The sequence below is a fragment of the Symphodus melops genome, assembly GCF_947650265.1.
Source record: "Symphodus melops genome assembly, chromosome: 20".
Lineage (NCBI taxonomy): Eukaryota > Metazoa > Chordata > Actinopteri > Labriformes > Labridae > Symphodus > Symphodus melops.
In genome coordinates, this window is record NC_136710.1 from 14,793,416 (window position 1) to 14,819,846 (window position 26,431).

Sequence of the window (26,431 nt, forward strand, 5' to 3'; positions counted from 1 at the left end):
ATTACAGGAAAATAAACACACAATACGAAGGCCTGAAGGCCAAATAAGGGCTATGCTTTTAAAAATATATACAGAGATGATAAATGATATCAATAATGTAAGTTTAATAAAGTTGAATGGAGTTTGAGTACTTCAAAATAAATTCAGGGTTGAAATATAGAGATTGATAACTTGAACTCAAACCTACTTGTACATAGGCCAAATTGATAGTTATTAACTATGGGAAATGCTATAGGGTTCCTGTAGTCACATGAAGAAAATTAAAGCACAGAAAAGCCCCCGCAAGTTGCTGTGAGGAAACAACATTGTGGGGTCTTTTGCAATTTCAAATTAAAACATGATTACCAGATTTATTTTGTATTCCTTAAGGTTGTTAAGCTAACACCATAGAAGAGCATTTCAATCATTTATGTGAATGACAAACTGTGGAAAAAGTTGAGATGTTACAGATAAAGCAAACTGGAAAGAATTTCGACAGAGTCAACTCATTTGTAGATTTATCAAAATGTGTTTATTATTAATAGTCACAAATTCACAAGTGTTTAAGACATGTCTGGCTCAGTTTGGTGTGTGTGTATGCAAGTATGTGAATTCTCTAAACAGTGCAGTTATAAATAAATGACCACAAAGAGAAGGAAAGGGATTGGGTAATATTGCAACAGGAAAAATAGAATTCTCATTTTAAGAAGACAAACAGAAAAAAGGTTGTTTAAAGAGAAAATGTAGCACCATCTATCTCATTATCATATTGAACAGATATCATAAAAATTTCATCTAAAATCCCCCTACAGAATAAAAAATTACCATTTCTCAAACAATTTGGAAAAGGTTGTTTGTTTTTTCCTTAATGACCATACAAACACAGCATTCCATTCTCTACGTGAGCAGTGTGCCTATTGTCTACAGAAAAGGTGGAGTTATATTCAAGATAAAGTTATCATTTGATATATAATCAAGAGAAAAAGGCAGGAGTAATAAGAGGCAAGCACCAGAGAAACAGCAGCCCCCACTCCTGTGGACACACAACCCCCACAATTCATTTCTTACAAAGCAATCAGTCATTTTAAAAAATAAAGAGTAAAAAGAATTGCAAACGTGTACAACCCCAATAAAAAAGGGAGAACATTGATATCCAATAAATAGAGAAAACATTTTTTAAATTAAATGTACAATGCCAAAAGAAGAAAATAAAAAAATCCAGGAAATCTTAAGTCTGCATATTGGAACAAAAAAAATATATCCGAGGTATAATCACACACAAACCAGATGACAATTATATGTTTTCTTTTTTTCTAGAGGATAATTCATTCAGAGATGGAGGAATTAAAAAAAAAAGACCTGATGAGAGTCAACTGAATATTAATATCCTGATGAAAAAAAGTATAATTCATACAAACACAAAATTTACAACACATCCAAGAATCTGAAACACAAAAGGAAAGCCTCCCAGAACACAACAAAAGTCATTAAAACCCGTATGTTTTGAAGCATTCCAAACATTTGTAATTTTTAAATTCTTAATGCTTTAGAAAATGTTCATATCTCTATTATTAGTATTTTTTATTTTCTTTCTTAATACAAGGCCAATGTGGTATATATCTAGACTGATCTAGTTTAGAAAAAACAAAACAATAAATTAATTCTTTTCAAAAAGACAGCACCCCACAAACATTGCAAACAGTACAAATTTCAGGATTCAAGACAACAAAACCAGAAAGAACTTCTCTCTGTTACAGACAAGCCATTAAACCCAAAACTACCCTCAAAAGTTTGTTCAATGGCAGCACAGACTGCCCCCTGGTTTTCAACTTCACTGTTGCCAGGGTTTCTGGTTAAAAGCACCATCTGAGAGTAAACTGGTATGGTATTGGCTGCTTGGTATTTCTTTTTGTAAACAGTTAGGATGAGTAAACATATTCAAGCAGTAGTAGTAGCAAATATTGTGTTTATTAATGAAAGGGTAATTCAAAGACCAAAGTGAAAATGTGTCCTGGCTTGCAGGAGTTTTGGTTATGGCTAAGGAGATGAAGAAGGAGAATTCTGTCACCGGGAAGAGGAGACCTGAGAAAAAAAGACAACACAGTACATTTAGGACAATTTATGTAACAGTGTTGCACTAATTTAACGTTTGCAATTATTCTCGTAATGGTAAGAAGACATTTCTAATTCCAGGGGACAGAAATAACAACTAGGTGCAAAAAACTGAAAAATCAAACAATTTGTTTGCGTACCAGGCTGAAGGAGTCATATATGTTCATGAGTTCCTCCGTGCCGTACTGCTCCAGCACCACTACGTTGGTTAGGTTGGGGCTACGCTGACGTGCGCAGTCCTCACAGTGAACAACATATGTCTTCCTGCTGTTGTTCTCACTTGTCACAAACAATAAATTGAACACCTCCACCTGTGAAAGATTAGATAACAGGTTAGGAAACATGCAATATGGTTTGAGGAAAGAATTATGTAAAAAAAATTCATATTTATAAAAGTTTGTAATACAGCAAATAAATGTAATTCGTATAATACTAATAGGGCTTGATTTACTAAAAGTACTAAATGGCGTACTAAACTGAGGGTTCACTCCAACAGTTGCAAATTTGATGGGGATTTAAGGGCGATCAACTCAGAAAAATTGTGTGAAAGATAATGGAGCACAGATTGTAGAGGGGGCACCTTCCTATTTAAAGTTATTAAAAACAGACACCATCACAATCACTGCAATTTTTTCTGGCATGGTAAATCACAATGTGTGTACGAAATTAAACTTGTTTGTGTTTTCTCCTCCGAGTAGTTTGCACACTACGGTGGAACACCCCATACTGCATATTCATTAAGTCAAACACACTAAGGGCCTGATTTACTAAGATCTCAATTAAAGAACTAAATTGCGTGTTCACTGCAAAAGTTTGCACGTTTGGTTTGTGTGCGTTTTGCAGGTAATTTGCAGAGAATGTCTGCCTGAATGACATTAGGTGCAATTGTGAAGGTGGTAGTATCAGGTTCAGTCAGGCTTTTGCATGTTCTACTGGTTTATATCACAGAGAGTTTGGACGAAAAGCAGAATGACTGCAAGCGCAAAATTGGTATTAGTGGGAGAAACAAATTAATGTCCAGTATTTTCAAGTAATAGCAAGTAAATCTGAATATATCAAAAAGAAAACACCCCATATTGCATATTCATGAAGGCAAATGGACTATTTGGACAATACTTGTTGTTTTGTTCATATGAAAGACGCAATCCTCACTGCGTTCCGATAGATCAAATGCACATGTTTTGCTGATCGTATCAAGTTTGCACACGTTTTAAGACACACAAACATTTAGTGCCCCCGTTAGCAAGCTTAGATCAGCTTGCACATTTGTTTGCTATCAAAGCTTTTGTAAATCAGATCCCTGTTGTTTCATAGTTAATGTATGTGTTCATGAGTAATTGCATTTCCTTCTTTTTGGAGGTAAGCAACTGTTCAGAGCTTGAACTTTACCATTTTAATAAAAAGTTTTAATAAACTGGGCTGCCTGCCTAACATGAAATCTTAAACATTTTGAATTACAAATAGCACTTTGAATATAAAGGCAAAATTTGTCACCGTAATGTCGGATTCTATTCACTGCATCAACAAAATAAGAGTGGAGAAGAACATAATGTTAGACAAGAATATATAATGCAATTTAAAATACTGAATGGTGTGCAAGTCATCATCAAAACCGCCCTCACATGCTTGTAGTGATTATTTCCTGCTGCACTCCAACAGTACGGTAAATTTTTTTTTCTTTTTTTAAAATGGTAAACACTCTTGTTAGGGTAGGGTTAAATTACTTCTTATTTTTAATGTTCCTTTTTGTTGTTGCTGGATTTAAGTGGAGACACTAAATGGCTGGTTTAGAAGGTAACACCTCAGTAAAACCTATGCAGTTTTAAATTGCATCTATTAGGCTCAATCTTAGTAAGGTAGATGGCATAAATGGCTATTTCTTTAAAAGAGTTCATGCTAAGAATGACACAGGTAGCAACTCACATCACACTCATTGCAGTAGTAGGCAGGCTCATCCTTGACTCGACTTTGATAAGAAGGTTTCTTGCCTTCAGCCACTAATTGGTCACGCAGGATCTGAATGTGCTTCATGGATTGCAGCAGGCAGTGTCTGTCATCAACATAAAGTGATAAATGTAAATAGGGAGGTCATGGCGTATACAGTATTTTTACAGTTCAGCATCGGTATCATTACATTGAACAATACTAAATTGAAACACACAGTGCTTAAAAAATGTATAAGACAAACTGTCATAAAACCGAGAAAACATAAATATTGAAAAAATCTTTCAAATCTTTGAAAACTGAAATATTATTTATTTGGCAAATAAAAAACTGAAACAACTAAATTGTCTTTTTTGACACTTATTAACAAAAAAACGTCATATTTTGTCAGTGTCCTTTAGCTTTGTGACAACTTGCATTCTTGTTTCAATGTACTTTTTGACAGTCTCTTTTTGTAATTGAGTTACAAATCTTTTCTAGCTGTTTCCACAGACTAGCTTTAGATTAAACTTTTGTGTCATTTATGTTTGAATCAACTAAATCCCAAATTGTCCGATTTCAAACTGAATTCCTCTTTTATACTGAAATTTGAGCAGGCTCACTGGGCTTCTTTGAGAAGTCAGAAATTACTAAAGCACAACATTCAAACATTAAAACACATTTTTCTGTTCAGGAATGACACTAAATAACTATGATATTTTAATCAAGAAATATTACACTACATTACATTACAGAAACATTAAAAAATGATTTTGGTAATTAACAATGCTGTTAATTTATGTCAGCTGTTGTTTAAGTGGTGGTCCAATACATCTGTTAAGAACTGTACATACCAAGGTTATCTTGTTCCTAAAGACTGGGCTGCTTTAGTAACAACGGGAATGTTTCTACCTCTTATTTAATCTTTAGGTATAGTGGACCACAGTAAACAAAATAATAGTCTAATCTCTTCATTTCTGAATCTATATGGAGGGTTTATTAGTTTTCTTCTGGAGCATAAGAAAATCAGGATCTGCAAATCATCTGTACTCACTTAATCATCTTGTAGGTGTCTGGGTCTGTGATCTTGACAGTTCGGGCCACGTTCCAGGACACATGAATCATGGGTACAATGGATTTGACCTTTTTTACCTCATTCCACTCAAATCTCTCCAAGGCTAGCTGGTATTGGTAAGCTGCAGGCAGACAAAAACAATTTTGTAAGAATAAAAAAAGCTAAAAGCCAATTATAAAATATTGTTAATGTTGTGAAGGGCATCTTCAATCCCTATATGGTGTGCTCCTCACCACTGAGTGGTCCAACATTCCAGGCAATGTTGTTGCACCAACCAACAGCCTGAACCCAATGAACAGTTCCGGCATTGATCCACACTAAGTCTCCGGGCCGTTGGATGAAGCGATACACTGGGATGTTGGCCTTGTAGAGGTCCTCCAACACTGGCCACCAAGACCCTGTTAGGTAATCTACTCCGTGCCTGAGCAAGCAGGTGAAAAAAGACGTGTTAAAGCCCTTTATATGTAAATTCAAAGTGTAATTCAAAGTCAAACAGCAATGCAATCTTATCTTTAGTTTATCCACTCACTTTTCACAGAAGTCATTAATGGCAGGCCAGTAGTTCTCGTGAACGGAAAACCACTCGCAGTCACCGGGGCCGATGTTGATGTTTACTGAGCAAAAGTTGTTGTTTTCTTGGTGACCTGTGGGAGGAAAAGCCTCGGTCATATCATAGAATTGTATCTCATTACCCATTTAATTAAAAAAAAAAAAAAAAAAAAAAATTGTCTTTACATGTTTAATTAATAATCTTTGCAAACTGAAGACAATTACTATTTACCTGGTGTCCGGCTCCCTGGAACCTTCATGTAGAGCTGAACAGTGTTCATGCCAAGGATTGTGTGTCCCACATGGCTGAGCATGTTTCCACTTGATGCCACACGCATAAATGCTGGCAGCTTCTGCAATTCCTGAAGTTGGGGCTTCCATCTGACAAAAGACAGCAGGTCAGATCTTTAGTTTGATCTTTCATGTCAACAAAGTTTTGTAACCATTTAGACATAAACAAAAGGACAGTGCAACTTGTGAAAAACATAGATTTAAAATGTTATAGAGTCACTATTGTTTCAGGACTATGCTGAAAGTTGCTCACCTCTTGGGATCTGAGAGGTCTATGTTGGTCCCAAACTTGATTATCTTTCCCACTGGTTTCTGCTCCACACTGGAGAAAAAAATAACATTTAAGAATTGTGTCAAATTGCAAAACTGTTAAGTGTACAAGCAATCTTGATGCCATTTCACAACTGTCCTTACCTGCTACTTTCTTTAGAGATTTCTTTGCTGGAATTATCAGAGCTATTGGATGGCTTCTTCTCTTTATCATCATCATCATCCTCTTCCTCATCTTCACTGCCTTTCTCTTCCTAGATAAACAAATTAAAGCACTTGAATAACAGATGGCAGAAGCATTGATGTCCTAGCCATGAAAAAAACCCAAATACTATATATATATATATATATATATATAATTATTATTACATGCAATATGGCTATGGCCAAGCCAAAGTTAGCATAAAGTAGTAGTCTTAGAAGAACACTTACCTGCAGACTCTCTTGGAAGCTGGAAGCCTGGTACTGTGCATACTTGGCAATTGTGGTGTGGGAGCGGCTGCTCTCACAGGGCCATGTCTGACCTGTCCCACTGGGGTCCCAGTTTTCATCAGCAGGCTGCTGAACTTGAGTCCTAACCTCCACTGCCTGCTCTGCGTTAGCTTCCACCAGTGACTTTGTCGAAAACAGCCCCAGGTCTGTGTAAGATAACATGAAAAATGGGAGAGAAATGGGAAAGTCAGGAGAAATGGTATGAAATGCTTCAAGCTGCTGTTGGTACTTCTAATACTTTTCACTCTACCAACTCAGCTATTAATCAATCCATCTACTGATGCATGTAGTTCATATTTTTGAAATGGCAACGAAATACCTTTTTTTATACTATAAAGCATTTAGTTAATAAATGGTTGACAAAGAATTTGATCAAGAACTGTAAAGAGACGATTTTATATGTTTTGAATGTGCAAGTACAGTGCTGGTGTAAACTTACTGAGTCGCAGAGATCCAGCCAGTCCTCTAATAACAGTAACAGGATTCTTGGGGTCTGTACAGAACTGCAGCAGCACAGGGGAGAAGGCATCCCTTTTACTCTCCAACTATAGAGGAAAAAAACACATTAGTGAACATGGACAGAGCTGCTATCTTCATGCAAAATGCATCTCCACAAGAGGGCAGCACAGGCGTGTACATTGGAATACATGGCTTAAAGAAGCATAAATGTTGTATCACATAAAAAATTGAAGTTGGTTTCTTTTCTACAATTGGTAGTTTGCTATTTACATTTCTACCATGTTGATGACAAGCTAATTTCCCATTTGTGTCAAAAGGATTAGACAAAGTAACATACATAGATGCTGGGTGTAGGAGGATTTAGTTTCTCTCTGGGAATGGGTTCTTCGGAGGTCATGATAGGCTTTACAGAGAAGGCATGGAGTAGGTACGATTCTCTGAACTTCCCTTTGACTTTTGCCCCCCTGAAGAACAGAAGAGCACATGCAGACAGGTGAAAACATGAATGCACAAAACAGATTTACATTTCTGCTACTGTGTATAACTTTTTAGAAATATTACATATTCACAAATGCAATTCTATGAGTATTTTTCCACAGTGCACTTACTTGCAGGACCTGATGATTTCACTAGCAGTGTTCTTGATGCTGATTTCCTCCAGTGGAATTCTTTTTTCCTCCACTTCAGAGGCGATGAATGTCTCCCTGTCTCCACTCTCCACCTTTATCAAGCGAATCTTCAACTCCTTGGGGGGCCCATCTGACAGCGCTTTCAGTTTCAAGAAGTCTGTTGAGCCTAATGAAGAACCAGATTCTGAGACTTTGTTGTGTTCAGAAGATCTTTCGACAGAATTTCTCGACATCCATTCTGCCTGCTCTCCTTCACTGGTGGAGCTCGAACCAGAAACGTCCTCGCGTTTTTTCTTATCCATGACATGATTACTCTGATTCTTCTCATACCCCTCCTTGCTCTGGAGGTTTAGGTCACCAAGAATTCTGCGATCCTTCTTTTCCTTATGGCTTTTGCCATCCTTATGCCGCCTATTTCTGGAACTGGAGCAATTTGAAGAAGATGATGACGATGAAGAGGAGGAGAAGGCCATGTCCTCTGACTTTTCTCTATGCTTCTTCTCTTTCCTTTCTTCATGCTTCCTGCTGCTACTGTGGTTGTGACCATGCTTTTTCTTCTTCTCTTTCCCTCGATCCCTATTTCGATCTTTCTCTCTGCGCTCCTTGACTCTCTCAAGCTTATGTCTGTCTTCCATTTTGCTGTTGCCTTCACAGTTGTCCAAGCTCTTGTGAGGAAGTGACTGTCGACTGAGTATTATTTCACAGCTCTTTCCCAACTCTGCAAGAGAAGACTGAGAGATAGTGGTCAATATTTGTTCCTCCTTTACCCCCCTTACAGGACTAACGATGGGAAAAGTCTCTTTTTTGCTGCAGGTAATACTTTTCTCTTTTATTTCTTCATTATCTATCCAGACATCAGCATCCTCTATTTTCAGTTTCTTGTCCTCTAGCTGAGAAAGAGAGGAGGACTTAAGAGGTGGGACAATTGGACTGAATGGTGGATTGGTTGAATCAGATGTTGGAGAATTGCCTTGCTGCTGTCGGTCTATATCAGGGCCCAGTGACAGTGAAGAAGAATATTTCACTCCAACCAATGCTGATGGAGGGGGTCTTCCAAATGGCCCACCACGGTAAGCATACTTCTGGCTCTCTAGGACTGTTGCTAGAGATTTGAACATGCTGTTTACACCTGTTTGGTGAAGATGGGGCCTTTGGGGTGGTGGAGAACAAGATGGAGTCTCAGAATCCTCCTCCTCCTCCTCCTCCTCCTCATCAGCCTCACTTTTAGTCTGCTCTGGGAGACCATAAAGTTTAGCCAAGTCACTGTGGCGGTAATTGGTGTTACCTATACCCATTCCAATGTCCAACGGCTGTTTAGGGTTGGGAACACTCAGGGGAGGTTTCAGGTAATCCTCGTCGTCCTCATTAAGAGAAGATGTTCGACTACAGGGAGATGCTAAAGAACCTTGGCGGCTGAGCACAGGAGGGCTAGCGTGTGAATTTGATCCAAAGTCTTCCTGGTTTGGCTGATGCTTTGTTGCTGGAATAAGGTCTGGGGCACACAAGTAGCTTTTCATTGGAGGGATGCTGGGTGAAAAGCTATCGAGAAGACTAGCTGACCCAGTCTTTTGACTGTTACACATTTCTTCTTCTTTTTTGATGGATTCATCCAGCATCGCCATTATGTTAGCCAGACCATCAGGGAGCAGTGTGGACAACTCAGAGGGCTCTTCCTCAAACTGAGCACTGTCACAGTCAGTGCCACAACTTTGATCATTTCCCCTTTCAGTCAACTGCTTGTTGAGGCTCCCCTTTGTAGTTAAGGTGGATAATAAAGGTGGCTGTGGAAGTTTTTCTCTGGGAAAAGCCTGATATAGTTTGGGGGGCTCTCTAAGTGCCAAGTTAGGCAGAGAATGCTGGGTGCTGTCTCTCTCCCTGGCTATATCTTTGGATGGGCTGGGTGCAACTTGCATTGCAGGGGGCTTATTGGGGTTTAAAGACTGGTTCATCCCTGAGGTATTGTGAGTTGATGAGGGACTGAAAGTTGTTCCACCATTGTTGCTCCACATCTCTCTCTGTCTCTGCTTTTCTCTGGCATACTCTGTCTGAGGTGTAAGAGGGGGTGGCCGAAGCCTTTCTACAGGAGTAGTGTTGGTGGGTAGCTGGCCTGGTGGACAAGGGAGCAGGCCACCACGGCTTAGCCAGGGATAGGGGGGTGAAGCCTGGGAGTTCTGGGGGGATGTACCTGAAGGAGGTACAGTAACCGAAGACAGGCGAGGAGGTAGAGGTGCTGGAGAAGTGTTGCCAGAGAGCAGTCTCTCCAGATTTTCAATAGCTGTCTGTTCTTTGCCTTTTGTATTAGAAAGTTCATGTTCCCTCTCATGTTCCATTCTGTTTTTCTCCTCCTCTTTTGTTTTAAGCTCAAGTTGTATTTTTCTTTCTTCCTCCTGCTTCTCTCGTTCTCTCTTTTTTCTCTCCTCCTCTTTCTGTTCCCAATTTCTCTTCTTCCTTTCCTGCTCCCTCTCCCAGTCTCTCTTTTTTCTCTCCTCTTCCTGTCTCTCCCATTCTCTCTTTATTCTCTCACCCTCCAGCCTCTCTGTTTCTCTTCTCCTCAGCTCCTCTTCTTGCCTCCTCTTTCTCTCCTGCTCCCTCTCCCAATCTCTCTTTTTTCTCTCCTCTTCCCGTCTCTCCAGCTCTCTCTTTTTTATCTCATCTTCCTTCTTTTCCAGCTCTTTCCTCTTCCTTTCCTCATCTCGCTTTTGTCTCATCTCCCATTCTTTTTTCAGGCTCTCCTCTTCTCTTATTTTGCTTTCATGCTCCTCTCTGTCCTTTTTTCTCCTTTCTACAGCTTGCATATGACCCTCAAGCTCTGCATCAAGCTTGTCTAAGGCCTCTTCAATTGACTGAGAGACAGGGGTGGGAGCTGGGGGATGAATATGGGGCTGAGAGTATGCCTGTGTCGAGGCAGAGTCTGGCTGATGATCGAGTCCAGTAAAAAAGGCTGGATTAGATGACTCGGGGGCATTGATGGCCGTCGAGGGAGGTTGAAGCCTGGAGGGTGACGCTGGGCAATATTTAGTAGGAGAGACAGGAAGAGGATTTAAAACTCTGCTTGTAATCACACTATCCCCTGTCCTGTGGTGTCCTGAGGAGAACAGAGAAGATGAAGAAAATACAGGAGGTTGCTTCTGTTCAGCCTGAGCATAGAATGAGGTCTTCCCCTTCATGGGTTGGGACTTGGTGGTTGGTTGTTTTGGTCTAGGCTGACCCTGTTGTTGAGGCTGGTTGGCAGTGATAATTTGGCCTCTTTGACACCCTGGTTGAAGTAGTGAATCAAGGTGAGGGGCGGGACCAGCGACGTTTCTAGTTGAAGTTTGGGATACTGGTTCTTTTCCTCTCTGCCAACTGCCATTACTGATGCCTTTGTTCCCAGGGCTGGGTGCTGCTTTATTCAGTGTGGATACAACACCCATTGGTGTACCTTTTGAGCTGGTGCTGTTGCCAAAGCCACTGATGGAGTAGGAGGCCTGGGATATAGGCAGATTTGGGGTAATAACAGGTGTTCGTGTGGAGTTGGTTTGGGGCAGTGGTGGGCTGACATGTTGTTGATGCTGGGAGGGCACAGGAACCCGACTATCCATGACCTGATTGTGGCTCTGCTGGTGCTGAGGTAGCAGACTTGGACCCCTGTAGGTGCCCAATTCCTTAAGAAACACAAAATGAAATGATATTTAATTATTGCATCTTGGTAACAATTATTATCAGTCCGTTTAATTTATAGTAAAAAATACTTGATGCGCTATTTTTAAATCCTCAACTCTCATAAATGGAGAAGAACAAAAACTCAACAAAACAGAGTACTGGGGACTTGAGCAAGAATGATTGAACTCACCAGGGATTGACTGCTGGGCCTTCTCTGATATCTCCAGGCCTCATGAGACACACTTTTCTGTTGCTGAGGTACTGAGGTGTTGCTGGCAGGAGGAGGACCCTGGAGCCCCAGCCCTGGGTGAGGCTGGAAGAGGCTATAAGGCACACTGCTGCTGTTGTTGCTAGTTGCAGAATGGTTTGCTGGTGGCACATGGGCATTTAGGTGTTGACCTCTGTTTTCCCTTTTTGGGGGAGACGCTGTTTGAGAGGTAGCTTGGCTGCCACCTTTGCCCCCAATGAAAGGGCCTCTCTGGTTGTGATGTCTAGTAGGCTCCATGGCCTGACACATTGGAACTAGCCCTAGTTTGGTGCTTGGACTGGGGTACGAAGAATTAGGGGACTGCTGGATTACAGCCTGAGGTTGGAATGTGTCTTTCTGGAGTTGAGGAGCACACCCTTGGTTGAAGTTTCCAGGAGAGGAGTTTGATGGAGGAGAGAGGTTTGAAGGGCTTGAAGAAGAGGGAGAGGACTTCGAAGTGTAGCTGCTCATTCCAAGTTTGCTTGTTTCCTATGAATTAATAAAGAATAAACAAATTATAACACACAATAATAATAATAAGGAAAACGACAAAAACATAAAATACATAAACACACATAAATACATACATAAAATTTTACCCCTAGTTCCAAGTACTATGTCACTAAAAAAAAAAAAGAGATATTTTCTTACGGTTCTGACCTGGAACTCCTGGTTCTTGTGGTCTGAAGTCTGGTGCTGCCAGGGAGTGTTGCTGCTCTTGTGAAGAGGGTTCCAGAAGGCATTTTTTGCAGAGTTGTGATGGACTGATGACAGTTGGGGAGATAAAAAAGTGTTGCCAGGGCCAGGGAAACACTGGAGCCCAGGATGTGATACCTGCAGAAAACGTTACACATGACAATATTTTACAGCAGGAATGACAAGCAAATGAATGATGTAGTAGTAGTTAAAGGCCACTTAATGGACTTGAGCTGGTATGTCACTGTTACTCTAAAACTAAGTTATGTTTAATGGCTTTAATTACCTGATCGGAATTCCTCTTCCTCTTGCTGGGGCTGGGGCAGTCCTCTGTAGCTTGGCGAGATGACAGGTGTAGTGATGATGGAGGAGTATGTTGTATAACAGACTGCTCTCCCAATGGAGGACCTGGTCTTTTCAGTTGACCTCCGAGCATCTTTCCTGGATACCCCCTCTGTTGTGAAAAGAAAATGTAGTCGATGAAGACAACCAAAGTCAATTGTAAGGTCAATCTTATAATCCTAAAATCCAAAGACAATTCCTTTGCTAAAATCAGCCACAGCTCAGTGGATCTGCAAATGAGTCTGCTTGTGCCAGAAATACAATTCCGAACAAAGACAGCTTTTTGTGTACAAGGATGATGAAACAAGAATAGCAAATTAGAGCACTCCTACCTGGTGCACCTGAGCCCACATGTCATTTCCAAGCAATGGTGGCCCCCGGGGAACATGCTGCTCCTGAGGACCCCCAAACTAAAACAGACAGTAAGAACAACAAATGCACATTGATCTTTTTGTATTGTTGGGGTTTTTCTCTACGCTTTTAAGGAAAAATAGAGTGGGAAATCATAGAGAAAGTGGGGAATGACATGCAGTTAAGTAGCCACAGGTCAGACTTGAAACTGGGCATGCTTGAGGGCTTATGTCTCCATACTTGGGGCCTCTTAACCACTAGGCAATCTGCCAAATGTTCATAATTTAGAAAAAAAATGCTATGCTGAATAAATCAGATACAAATTCACCTATGGCATTGTATCTCACCTTCTGCAGATGGTTTGGTCTGCTGGGTTGATGGTGGCCGTTGTGGGGATGTCCCCCACTTCCTGCATAGCCTCCATTATGAAGTCGAAGTGAGGGCTCATTGTGAATGGGCATAACAGAATGCCCTTGAGGAGAAGGGTGAGAATCGTACAGCGGACCCAGTTGCTCCCATGCTCTGTGGGGAGGGGGAGGCTGAAGGTGATGAGGATGAGGTCTCGATTGCTCCCTATGCGTGCCTGGTAACATTGGCTGTGGGAGCTCAAGCTTCTCAGTTCCTCGCATGGGCCTGCATAGCCACAAGGGTATAAACAGTCAAACATGGTTACAAAAAAATATCTGTGTGACACAAAAGGCTTTCCTGGACATGTTATTATGAGTATGCCATCTTTTGTAATTTACATTTAGCACTCTCCTTTATGATTTTTTTAGTCTCTTACCCATTAGTAAAAAATTTACTTGGATGATTCAGTCCACCCATAGGACCAGGAGGTAGATGGGAAAGGAGCTGGTGTTGGTTCATTCCAGGCGAACACCTTATGAAAAAGAAAGACAGTATATACTACACAGTCAGGGTGCGTCTTTTAGCTTTTTTTTTTTCTTCAAGAAATCTAAAAACAGAATTCAAAAGTCTAGCAAAAGTAATAGCTTATACTAGATCTCTCAGGGTAAACAAAGAGGTTTGTCTAAATTTATGTGAATGTGTTGTCTTGGATGCAGACCTGGCAGGTGGTTGCCAGGCGCGGCCGCCCACGGGAGCCCATGGTCCCCGGTTGAGTCCGTCCAAAGGGAAGGAATCCCGTGTGCCACGCCCGACAAACTGCTCTACTGCGTGATGCATCCAGCCTGTGGATAATAGTAGCATTATTTTAGAGTTAAACAACACGCTAAATTACCAAAAATCAAGTTGAATGAGACAATAATACAGTTACATCTTAAAATTCAAAAATGAATACATTTAAAAAATCTTACAATTACACGAAACTCTTAATAATATAACTCCCATAATACAATATTTAACCAGTCCATTTGTGCATGCTACAAAATACCATAATCTTTTAACGGTATATTTTAAAAGTTAAGAGTTTTCAGCTGTTCATGAAACTGACTTCATTAAAATGAGTCTTATGACCTTCAAAAGCAAACCAGACATTAAACATAACTAATAAAATATATGTGGCTATTATGTCAGTAAACTCTGCTGTGAAGTGTGTTTCAAACAAGATGATTAAGCTCACCCTCCCGAAACAGCCTGTAATTATATTTTACCATCAAAGATTGACAGAGAGTGATCCATTCAACTGTTAAGCTAACGCATGTACTGCTTTGTCCACAGAGGAATCAAAACAATTCCTGACAGTAAATTAAACTGTATTAATTTGAATGATTAATGCATTACTTATTATCTCCACAGGTACTCCAACATTTATTTAAAATACGGGTGTCAACAGTTTTAAAGGTAACACAATAGCACCACGAGCAGAGCATCATTTACATCACAATGTCTATCGTTTAAGTTCACACTCACCAGACTAGCTGTGTCTGTGAAGCCCTCCACTGCAACACAGAGAGGGCCTCACTCCAACACTAAGAAAATCAGTATTGTCCGATTCTCTGGCTCTAGCACCGAAAGGCCAAAGCCCACTTACTGCATAGAAGAAGAGAGAGACATTTTCAGAATGTGCAAAACACAGTGAAAGAGTGACACTAAAAAGTCATGGGGACAGCAGGAGCGACTTGGGTTGGGAACTGGAGGGTTGTGAGTTGGAGAGGTGTCAGTTCACTTCCTGAGCACTATCGAGGTGCCATTGAGCAAGGAGCTCTCTTAATCTGACACCTCTCCATTAGTGCATGTCAATATGATCCCGTCTGTATTTCGAGTGTTTTGTACTCAGAGTGAAAAAACAGAATTTCCCCTTGCGCGGAATCAATAAAGTAAATCTTAGTCTTCATCAAATCCCAGGGGATGGTCTGCTTTATAGTGTAGTACACTAAGTACACCAAAGGAAAAGGGAGACAGCTTTGTGAGAGGCAAACTGTATAAAAACTGTTCTTAACTAACCCGCCATGGAAATTTCTTCTGATCATACTTAGGTAGCACATTTTTATGTTGAAATAGATTAAGGCCTTTATAGTGATGAATATATTTCTTTGCAGCTGGCTGCAGTGTCAATCAGCCTGTAGGAGGCACTACTAAGACAGTCGTTACAGACCAGGATTATAAACTGAGGCCCAGATGGCTCAATGGGGAGCTCCCCTATGAGGACAGACCTGGGGTGACTGTAATCCTTTCCAAGGACCTCCTGATAACAAGAGACAGAGGGAAAGACTAAGAGTGAGAGGTCCTGGTCGCATGCCAATTATGTGTGTGTTGGAAGTAATGCCAAATGTGCAAGCTGCATGATCGGGTCATGATTGTACTGATTTTGTGCACATGAGAGAGAATAGTGTGGTCTCTTTAGTGGATGATTGTCTGTGTTTGTCAGCATTTGTGCATGTGTTCATGTGTGTTATAATGCTCTTGAGAATATGTCCAAAGCGTGTGTACAATTCCATGCCTTGTGGATACGCCAATGTTTAATCTCATTACAGCAGGCGTTAAGGAGGGGAAAGGGGGGCCAGCAGTGACAGACGGTCTTAACAGGATAGAGGGTTGATTAAAGAGAAAAGATGGAGATGGAGAAGAGGAAGGGATGGAGGGGTTGTGGAGAGGACAGACATGCATACATGTACACAGAGACAACACAAAGGAAAGTGGTCGACAGGAAAATGCTAAACAGACAGAGCGAACCATGCTCAGCATCCATGCTGACAAATACAAACTAACAAAAAAAAGGACATATGGTGTAAAGATACACTGACATCTGTGTTTACAAGTTTTTTTCAGATTGAGTCAACGAATGAGAAAACCCTTGTTTAGGCTCAAGCATTGCTAAAAAGTATTAATAAATGCATACTTTTAAAGAAAATGTAACACTATTAAATAAACACATTAAATGACTTCATTTTGGATATCTCGATAGGATATCCCATGGAAGCTGTATTTATCAAAAATGAAAAATCTAATCTAATTGTAATGCTAATGTCACTCTCTAACGCTAACCTGGTTTAAATTCATTCAAATTACACATGAACTAGTGTATATAATATCTGTAATTTAAAGGACATAACATAAAGCTTACACATTTTCTGTATGAGAAGATTAGAACACTGTTTGGGACATATCACTTATATTTCAAAGTAAGTGACATGTGCACACATGCTATGATTAATTTCTCTTGGTCTACAAAACACTCACTGACCAGTTTTCTTAAATTAGCTCTAGCCATACGCAGTCCACCCACCAGTTCCTCTTCTCTGCCTTTCTTTCGCCCACCAACTTTGAATCTCTCTATTTAAAGCCCAGGCTCACCGACTCATTTAGCAGGTCAGTATGTGTGGAGGCGATGTCTAAAAAATGACACACGCAACACCCTATGAATCTCTTCTCCCCATCTGCATTACACATATCATTATGCATCAGGCTGTGCTGCTATGTGAAGATAGGCGGCTGTTAACTTTCAGGACAGCACAAAGCATGCTTTATAACAAAATGATACACATTCAGTGTACCTTTCAGAGTAGCACCAAGTTATTGATTCAAAGTTGTGTCACGTCTCAGCTTTGGCAACCAATCATCTCCGTGGTGTCCTTAACCCTGGAAGACAAAAACAGAAGGGTTTATGTCAAAGTGGCACAAAAACAACATGAGGCACACAGGTAAACACAGTTGTGGGCAAACTTTCCTCCCAGAATTTTCCCTCTGGGATTAATAAAAGATATCAAATTCAAAACAAACCCCCAAAAAATAAATAAAATTAAAAAGAAATCATACACCTTTCAGATACGACTGAAGGAGGAGGGAGGGCTTTGCTGGTGAAACTGATTTTGAAAGAGACATGTAAACACAAAAACAACAAAGAGAAAAGAGAGCTCTAACCAGAAGCTGGGTCAGCCAACAACTATAACATGGGAGCAGGTAGCGTAGGGGAAACGATAACATAATAAAGCACAGTGGATTTTGGATAAAAGAACTGGAAGAAGAGTTTCACAACTAGCAAACGTAGTTGTTACTGTTGAGTGCAAATAGGGACACAGTGGCGAGGTAGTAATTACAGTACTACTTTTATAGAGGGTGTGTGTGTGTTTATGTCTGTTGTGACCAAATGTAGTCTATTGCATTTGCTGAAATGGCTATCACGTTTCTCACAGACACAATACCAGCCGAGTGCAAGTAACTCTGTCTTCTGTCTGTGTGCATCTGGTTTCGGATTACATATCAGCTCACGTTCTATCAAATGGAACCAAAGCGATGAAATGTGGTTATGACACGTATGAGTCAGTGTTCCGCTTTTCATGTGTAGAGAGAAAACAAGCTAGGATGCGCATGTCTTAGCACATTTTAGTTTTTGGGGAACCCCACAATGACTCAGTGTGCTAGAAGAGGGTTTACCCCAAACCACTTGCCCAAAGCTCCACCTGCCTGGGACACCACTTACAGTCAGCTGACCGGGGGCGTGTTCCTGAGCCAACACATATCTGTCAACAGCGGGAATTTGTGATGTCATGTTTGCCTCAACACGTGGTGGGCCAAATTTGTTGATTTAAAGTGTGTGCATACATGTTGGACTAAAAAGCCTAGAGAAGAATAAAACTACCAACCTTATATTCTATAGTTATAAATGATTGCTCATTTAATTTGATGATCACTTCAATGTGAAGCTTAGTTTAAGCGTCTATAACATGAAACTTGTCTAAAACGCTACACTGCATAAGAATAACTGCCTTTTGGTTTTACCGCAACTTTACCACAAGAAGCAGTAGTGTCTATCTTCTGTGGAGTACTTCAAATCAAGGTTTAACAAAAGCAGTATCGGGACTTGGGCCACCATTTTCTCCTTGTTAAGAATTTACCCAGCTAATGTGTTTATTAAATATACAAAACAGATAAGAAATTTTAACAAAAATCCCCCACTCTTTACAATTATGTTCTCATGAATTCCCCCAAACAACACCAGACATCACAGGGCTGTTCCTGTCAACGCCCACACTGTCAGAGTTACCAAAGTCTGCTATCGTTCCGGTAAAAAAAAGAAAGAAGCTGTAAGCTAGAAGGCAGCGCCAAGCAGGAAACTTAAGTAAATCTGTGCCAACAATCAACAACCACATGAAAACTCCAACATGACCCATACATCAAAGACTCAAGTATTAAGCCAGGCACAAAGAAGGAGGCTTACTGAACCTGGTCCCCATTTAGACAAAAACACAGAGGTCATGATGAGAGAAAACAGACAAACGTAATAGTAATGATATTAGTGGTAGACTTTATTTAATGCTCCAATAAAAATTAAAGATCAAATGAATAATTTGTAATTATTATTGTAAAGTCCAAAAGATGATTTAATACAGAGACAGTTTAAACACAGCGAAGGAAAATTGGCATGATTGGGTAATGGCGGTCAGCTGAAGAATATTTGTCGTGTCCTACAAAAGTCACTGTATGCCTCGCCTGATAAGACATAAACAGAAGTAGCTTGGGAGAAGTGGCAGATAACAGCAAACGGAGTAAGCAAAAGTATTGGCAGCAATGAGCTTCTGGCAAAGGATGACGGAAAGGCCATGCATGGTCTTGTCTCCCCCCCCCTTCTCTATCTGTCTCTCCTGTTCTTTCCACCCTCAATCTCCCTACTCCATTTGGCCATTACATAACAGTCCCAGATAGCGATAGCCTCTCTCTTTTATACACAAACCAACAGAGATATAGCCAGCCAGCTACACCACCCGCTTTGATGCCTGGCTATCTGGTGTGGTTGTGCATGTCGTGTACGTGACTGTGTGTATTTGTTTGTGCGCATGTGCAAACGTCAGCAAATGCCGTGATGCAGATTAACTTCGTCATGAACATGCATCCTCACAAAAAAAGAAAAAAACATTGAGAGGATAGAGGGGGGTCATCTGAGGACAGCAGGCAAACATTGTTCCTGCACTGAAACACAATAGCATTCAATATCTGCAGTGGATGATGATTATGCCCCACTAGCATCCATTTAAAAAACAGAATTCTTGATTTAGGGGCTAGAACATGATATTTAACCAGTCATCCACAGTTAAAAGGTGATTTTTGCTCAGGAGCAACATCATTTTTTTTATTTGTCATACTAAATGTACTCCTTGCTTATCATGTAAACTACCTCACATCTGCTGTACATTCAGGGTTTGACCTATAAAAGTTTTGGCCTATCTTTAAATTTTGAAAAAGCAACATAAAGGTCCTGACTGGCAGCAACAAACAATCAATTACAATTTCAGACAAGTCTTTTACAGCATTTTGTTTTTTTAATTCTAAAAAAATCTGTTTATTGACATAACGGCTAGAGATGAATGCATTGATATTAGGACCATTGCTCATGAGAAACATTCAGCCTACATATTCCTTTCCCACGTCTGAGATACAGCTCTCACACCACTCTCAACATCAAGGCAAACCTGTGTATACCACCCATTGGCACAATAGGCAGTTTTTACATCATGTCCCGTGTTTCATGACTCTTCTCTTTGTGGGGCAAAATGAAGACAAGCAGTAGGAGGGGGTTGGTAGATGAACATGAGCCCCCTGTTGTCTCCCGAGTTCACCACACGTACATCTATGCCTTCGACTGACAGCACACATCTAGGTTAGTGTGCTCTTTATTTTTTACTCACGTACACAGGCACATGTTCAACGTTAAAGACTAGAGGAACAGAGAGGGGGAGAGAGGAAGCTGTTGTCACAGCCACAGGAAGTTGGCCTCTGTGAAGGGTGTGTAGTCTATGTGTGGAAAAGAGGGAGAGAGAGGCCTTGGGGAGGGTTATATGGTTGAGGTTTCCTGTTCAGCCTAAAAGTTATGAACTTCACGTGTGTTTTTGTGTACCTCTAAATCGGTTTAACAGTTAAAAAGATAGTGAATGGGATGACTGTGTGTGACACAAGGGGCAATTCAAAACCTGGTTGGCTTAAGTCATGGCTCCTGAAAGAACAACTTAGACAAAGTCTTCTTATGTGTGAGAAGCACTTGTGTCCAAACTCATGACTCACGCAAGTCGAGTAAACAAAAACATGACAGTTAACTGACTTAAAAAGCCTTCTCCTTGGTGTCATGTGAAAAAGCTGTATTGCCCTCCTTTTAGTTTCTGGCAAAATTGTATGACAAACTTGAGGACAGAATGAGTGAGTAGGCCTAGGTGTATGCTGAATAACACCAGTTACTGGTTTTCCCTGCTTCACTTTCACAGAAAATGATGTGTTTACAGAGAAGCGCTGGTCTGGATGCATCAACATACAGAAAAGAAACAAGAAACTGAATTCCAACAAACTGGAGTATCTGAGAAGCCGTGGGCGTTTCATCGACAACTGACTGTGGCTTTGTCGTCACCACTCTCGATTTCCACAGCTCAGCAACTCCACAGGCCCCAAAAGATCATGCTTTTGGGGCAAACAGAAGATCACTGTTCTTCCTTTTATATACATTTATATATAAATATATAGATCTTTCTCAACAACCAGGACTAATCATAAAATAAAGGTCATTAACTCAGACTCTCATCCAGTGGAGTTGTTATCACTTTCAGTTATTAAAATAAGCTAACAGTGGTTGTTATGGTACTTGGAGCACTTTGAGATTTTCTTTGAAACATAAGCTGCGTTACAAAATAAAATGTATTATTATAAGCTAGAGGGGCAGATAAAGACTCAATGAGGAACCGGGTTTTATGAGAAAGAACATCAGGTTTACTGAGACGCACAGCAGGCTGACCTCACACATCATCCCCTTCCTTTCTGGACTCACAATATTATGTCTCGTCAGCAGTCTGTGTGTGAATTTGATGTTTGTAAGTTCTATACATGTATTGGATACATTTTAAGGGCAGGATATGCATATGATGTTGGTGAAATCAAACAGTAGTTTATCCCACTACTTTGACACAGGCTTATGGTAGTACTCTTTGTACACATACAGAATTTAAGCCTATTAAAACTTTTCTTTTTTCTAAACTTATCAGACAGAAAGCAAAGATGACAAGAGGACATCGGTAAACGAGAGGGACCTATATACCCTTTTAGTTTTAACTAACACCTTTTTTTGGTGTGCGGTTCAAAAATCTGCCCAGTCAGCAACCAAGTCAACATGTTGCTGACAGGCTGCTGGTATACTGAAGAACTTCACTTTTGATACATGACTTGTCCTGGAATTCTTTTCAACAACATTTTAAGGCTCCTTTGTTGCACATTTTTAACCTTTTCTTTTTTATAATCTTTTATACCCACATTTTTTACAAGTGGAGTTGAGGTAGACAAAAGTAGTCACAGGATGTAGAGGTCCTAGAAGAGGTCAAAAAGGCAGGAAGAAAATTCTTTCCAATGAGTGAGTGTATGAGCCAGGCATGTAGTGTAAAGGTTCTCACACACCTCACTTTCACTCTTTCATCATCATCAGTGGCAAAGAGCCAGAAAATAGAGAGGAGAGTGAAAACCTTTCCCCTTGTCACTAACTCAGCTGAACAGGCAGACGGGACACAGGGACACTGTTACCATTGAACATCGCTCTGTTCACAACAGATTGATTCAACCACAAATCATGTTCTCCTTTTACTCATTATTGTTATGTTTCTGCTGAAACCATTTCCATGAACACTGAAAGCTGAGATGAACTTATCCACCTGGCTTACCTGCTCCTTGAAAGTACTAAGTAGTTGGCTGCTGAACTTCTGTAAAGATTTACACTTTTGTTTATTTCCTATTTAAACAGAACAGTGCATGTCTTGACTGTACAGTTATAAAGGTTAAAGCCTCATTGTCAAATAGCATAGCAGGGTCCTACTGGTCCAGTAGAAGTAAGTGGACTACTAAGGACTAAGATTTAATTCATACTCATTCGTCAATGATACAAGTGTGGCCTTCATATATAAAACCTTTTTTTATTATACTTGATTTTTATATTGATTATATTTGAATTTCCCTCATGATTAATAAAGAATAAAAAATCTGTCTGCCCTCGTGTGCCTTTTTTCCCCCCTTTTCCATAAATATTACTGAATTTTGATCACAATATACTCTCGAACATGATCACCGTTATATTACCCATCTTGTTCCTCTGTCCTCTTCTTTGTGTATGACTTAATAGGGCTCAACATATCTAGGGCCTAGTCCACATTTTAATAACACCCCGATCTCCAGCAAGCATGTCTCACCCTGCATGTTGGAATCCCACATTGATTTGACAAAGTTCTGAACCCTTCGGCCCCAACAAAACTCTAAAACCTCTGTCTTGCTTTCTGGGAAAGCTTTGTGAACTCAAGAGTGTGCATGACACACTGCAACAGATAACTGGCAGTTAATGTTACAGTGTTACTGCAATCAATCAGCTCTTCGCCAAGAATCTCTTAGTCCTGCACTATAAATAGTCTACTACATGCTATATGAACATAGAATTCTCTCTATTGTTCATATATGCTTCTGCTGACTTAAACCACAGAACACTCTTTAACTCGTTTTCAAACGCTGAACCACTTAACACTGTACTTAAGACTGGACCTGATGAGAAAGAAGTGTGTAAAAACCCTCAGCAGCATGGATGCTGTCCTGTACCTCCTTCTCTTGTTTCGTGTGTAGGCATGGTGTCACACAAACAATTCATGATGACATTCTTCACAGAGACGTTCTCTATCTCCTGCCTGGGGTCAATAGATGTAAATTAGCTTATAGATAACACCTGTCAAATTGAACCAATAAATTCAATAACTATCCCCTTCTTTTTGATAAAACACATCACACTCTAGACTGTAACAGTAAAACACCGGAAAGTTAGGACAATTCTCAGAAATCTGATGAAAAGTCCCACAGCCAAGAATTATGCAGTATCATCACTATTTCAAGTTTGTTTTTAAAAAGTATTCTACATACAAAGATCAAGTCTGTCCTCTGTTCATAAAGTCATCTTTACTCCCAAGACGTGGGGGAGGTAGGATGGGTTGGCATTAGGTAACTGTCCACACACCACTTCTGCTTACTGAAAGTGTTACTCATCATTATTTCCTGTCCCTCTCCCTCGTGGCGCGTGTGTGTTGCCTATAACTTCAACGTTCCTTCGTGTTCGTCATCAGTTATAGTAAAATGGGCGGTGATTGTTCATTCACACATACACGCACCTACACACTCCCATTGAGATCACGGGGCATACGGAGGCGGGGAAAAGCTGAGGCAGCACACAGTCGGCCATGACTGTGTGTGTGTGTGTGTGTGTGTGTGTGGGGGCGGGGGGAGCGATTTGGAGCTTAACTTTTTACAACTCTCGACATCAAACGCAGAGACAAAACACTCTGCTGGTTTCCACGTCAATCAATCTTGATTAATCGGAAGTGAACCTTTTAGAACTTTTTTTTTTGTTTTTCTTCACGACCCCATGCCAGCACACTCCTCTCTTTCTGATGTGCGGCGGTTTATTGCGGGCAATAAAGTCACAAATAAGACACCCAGCCGGTCACAAACTCTCATTACAACTTGGCCGATTTCTACAGACTAAATTGGTCGTACTGGTACTAGATAATTTGTCCGTGGACGCTGAAGACAAAAGCAACCAAACATTGATCAGGCTATGTTACTTGAAATTAGATAGCAGACTACCCCTTCCGTCTACACGTGTGCTTTTAAGGAAGAACAGATACAAAAGCACCGGTAAGAAAAGCGGGCACACCATCTTGTGCATCAGCGAGTCCAGCTGATACATGAAAGCATGTTTCAGGATAAAGCCAGATGTGCGTTTAAATTTCAGTTCGGTCTCTTTCTAAAAAAACAAGGCTACCCCTGAAAACCAGACCTAAAAGTCAGCATCAAAACACCGCCCCTCCCCCCAAACCCAGAGAGGTGATGCAAATCACTTCCTTTCAATCCGACTCTTTGTGTGCGCAAGGATTGACTGGGGGTGATGGGGGGTGGCAGCTATCCATTCACTTTACACGGCTGCCGACCTCAGTGATCCTGCCCACCCCCCTCTCTTACACACACGCGCACAATGGCGTGAGATCTCCTTACACAGGCATTTTTCCTTCCCTTGTTCACCACTCGCTCTCCTTCACTTTTCTAGATCGTGGTTTTCAAGACAACTGTGAAAAAACTAGGACCTTGGGTGTCTCATGGCAATATGACGATAAACGGTCATCTTAAAATATTTCATGAATGTGTGTATTAGGAGGACTTGGCCTACTTCGCAGCATCATTAGCTTTCGCAGGCTGAATTCGTCAAGAAAACGTGATTGCAAATAATACACAATACAAATATCCAGGGACAAACCATTTTGGAGTTGTATAACTTTGGAGCACTTCCCACATAAAACTGAGATGCAAAATTGATCAAAGTCAATTTCCTAAATTGTTTCTGATCCAAGTGAAACTGAAAATCCCATTAAACTGATGTCCCGTAACCCTTTAATATGATGCAGGCTTAACAGAATTCACCCAAATGAAGGGAACACGCGTGGGATCAAAGATTCAACTGTGGTTGAGGAAAAAACAGCAAAATACCCCCACAATGTCTAGCCATGTTTGAGCTTACATTGAAAACAATAGGCACATTTACTCATTTCTTTTCCAAAAAAGACTAAACAATCATTTGGTAAGGCCTTTTTCAGGATCAAATCACCAACACACCAAATAACATAATGCTGCTATGACCCCTAACCCAGGCTACATTCAAGAACACAAACGACTGGACCTTTAAACAGAAGCGCCATCCACTCACCGTTCATGGAGTTGGGATTTTCTATTTAAAATGAACTCCAACAAGAATGTTGTATCCTGCGATAAGCACTGCATGTATATTTACAGTCTTTGTATCCGTGAGTTTAGAGCTCCGAAAATGCAAACAAATTCCCGTCCTGCCGGCTGAGCTGAAAGCGGCTCGGTAATCCTCGTTAGTCTCTTTCGCTTCCTCTCGAAAAACCACGAAACCTGAGCTGCCCAACGAAGTGCCTCTCTGAAGCCCAGAATAGGGTTGCTCTTCTCTGTATCTTCCTTTTATTCTTTAGATGGCTGCCTTTGCAGTGCGGCGAAAGCTCATTTTGGTGTCCGTATCCCCCCGCTTCGAGCTCCTTTCCTCCTCTGCTTCACTCACTCAGACGAGCAGGCGGGGATCGGATTGCGCTGAGCTCTGTTTTAAAGGGACAGAGCCACGCTCACTCAACCACACGCACAACGAAACAGAGGCGCACGCACACATGACGTCACTGACTGGCCCCGGAATTCCCTGACAGCGCAAACAGGCATCGAGTCCGATTCTGGGGCTACTTCTCACACCCCCTTCTTAAAGCTGTATTCATTTGAGCATTTTTAACTCACAACAGGGATTTTCTGAAGTTAGAGTCCTTACATGTTGACCGTTTTGGTCTGTTATATCAATAAACTCTGTCTGTTTACTGATAAAGGAGTATAACGGCTGTGAGGCTGCACTTTGACCATCAACTTTGAATAGAAACACTCAAAGGCTGTGGATTAAAATAAAATGTAGGCCCTATGTTACTGTTAAAACTTGTGCTACAGATAACAGCTTTGTTTTGGTTATAAAGCCCAAACTCTGTGATTACAATAGGCTTTTGATAATAGGAACATAGGTTATTGGTTTACATGACTCAAACTTCATCTTCTTTTAGGAAAATGTATTAATAAATGTAGAAAAAATAATTCAAAAGGCCTACTTAATGTTTAACAAAAAATGTATACAAACCCATTATAAACAAAGCTAAAAGGTTTGCTAATGTTTAATTTTTCATTGTCATTTTATCTATTCAGGTAAGACTTTCTGAACATGTGAGTTGTATAAAGTGTTGAGCTGTAATTTGTGGCTTAATTCCATTAATAAACCAGTTGGAATTAGTCATGGGTCAGTGAAGCCATTGTTTGAACAACTTTTGGTTTATAATGTAAAAAAAAAAAAAATCCTTTACAAGAGCTAATATTAAA

General features: G+C 40.5%; 1 protein-coding gene across 8 annotated transcripts in view; it reads right to left on the reverse strand.

Moving 5' to 3' along the window:
• Positions 1 to 488: 488 nt before the first annotated feature.
• Positions 489 to 26,431, reverse strand: part of kdm6ba (lysine (K)-specific demethylase 6B, a) — a 93,399-nt gene continuing 67,456 nt past the window's right edge. For 6 of the 8 annotated variants that reach the window (XM_079371389.1, XM_079371388.1, XM_079371385.1 and 3 more), the window contains 22 exons: positions 17,014 to 17,098; positions 14,930 to 15,049; positions 14,124 to 14,247; positions 13,842 to 13,937; positions 13,405 to 13,690; positions 13,039 to 13,116; positions 12,651 to 12,818; positions 12,320 to 12,502; positions 11,612 to 12,157; positions 7,759 to 11,423; positions 7,488 to 7,614; positions 7,131 to 7,236; positions 6,632 to 6,837; positions 6,344 to 6,453; positions 6,183 to 6,251; positions 5,871 to 6,019; positions 5,619 to 5,733; positions 5,323 to 5,510; positions 5,069 to 5,210; positions 4,015 to 4,141; positions 2,232 to 2,402; positions 489 to 2,061 (listed from right to left, as the gene is read on the reverse strand). In XM_079371389.1, coding sequence (XP_079227515.1) covers positions 2,044 to 2,061; positions 2,232 to 2,402; positions 4,015 to 4,141; positions 5,069 to 5,210; positions 5,323 to 5,510; positions 5,619 to 5,733; positions 5,871 to 6,019; positions 6,183 to 6,251; positions 6,344 to 6,453; positions 6,632 to 6,837; positions 7,131 to 7,236; positions 7,488 to 7,614; positions 7,759 to 11,423; positions 11,612 to 12,157; positions 12,320 to 12,502; positions 12,651 to 12,818; positions 13,039 to 13,116; positions 13,405 to 13,690; positions 13,842 to 13,937; positions 14,124 to 14,242 — 6,669 coding nt within the window. In that variant the 5' untranslated portion in view covers positions 14,243 to 14,247; positions 14,930 to 15,049; positions 17,014 to 17,098 and the 3' untranslated portion in view covers positions 489 to 2,043. Of the gene's footprint in view, positions 2,062 to 2,231; positions 2,403 to 4,014; positions 4,142 to 5,068; positions 5,211 to 5,322; positions 5,511 to 5,618; positions 5,734 to 5,870; positions 6,020 to 6,182; positions 6,252 to 6,343; positions 6,454 to 6,631; positions 6,838 to 7,130; positions 7,237 to 7,487; positions 7,615 to 7,758; positions 11,424 to 11,611; positions 12,158 to 12,319; positions 12,503 to 12,650; positions 12,819 to 13,038; positions 13,117 to 13,404; positions 13,691 to 13,841; positions 13,938 to 14,123; positions 14,248 to 14,929; positions 15,050 to 17,013; positions 17,099 to 25,214; positions 25,700 to 26,431 lie in introns of those variants that run through there. The other 2 variants (XM_079371384.1, XM_079371391.1) reach the window with 2 other exon arrangements.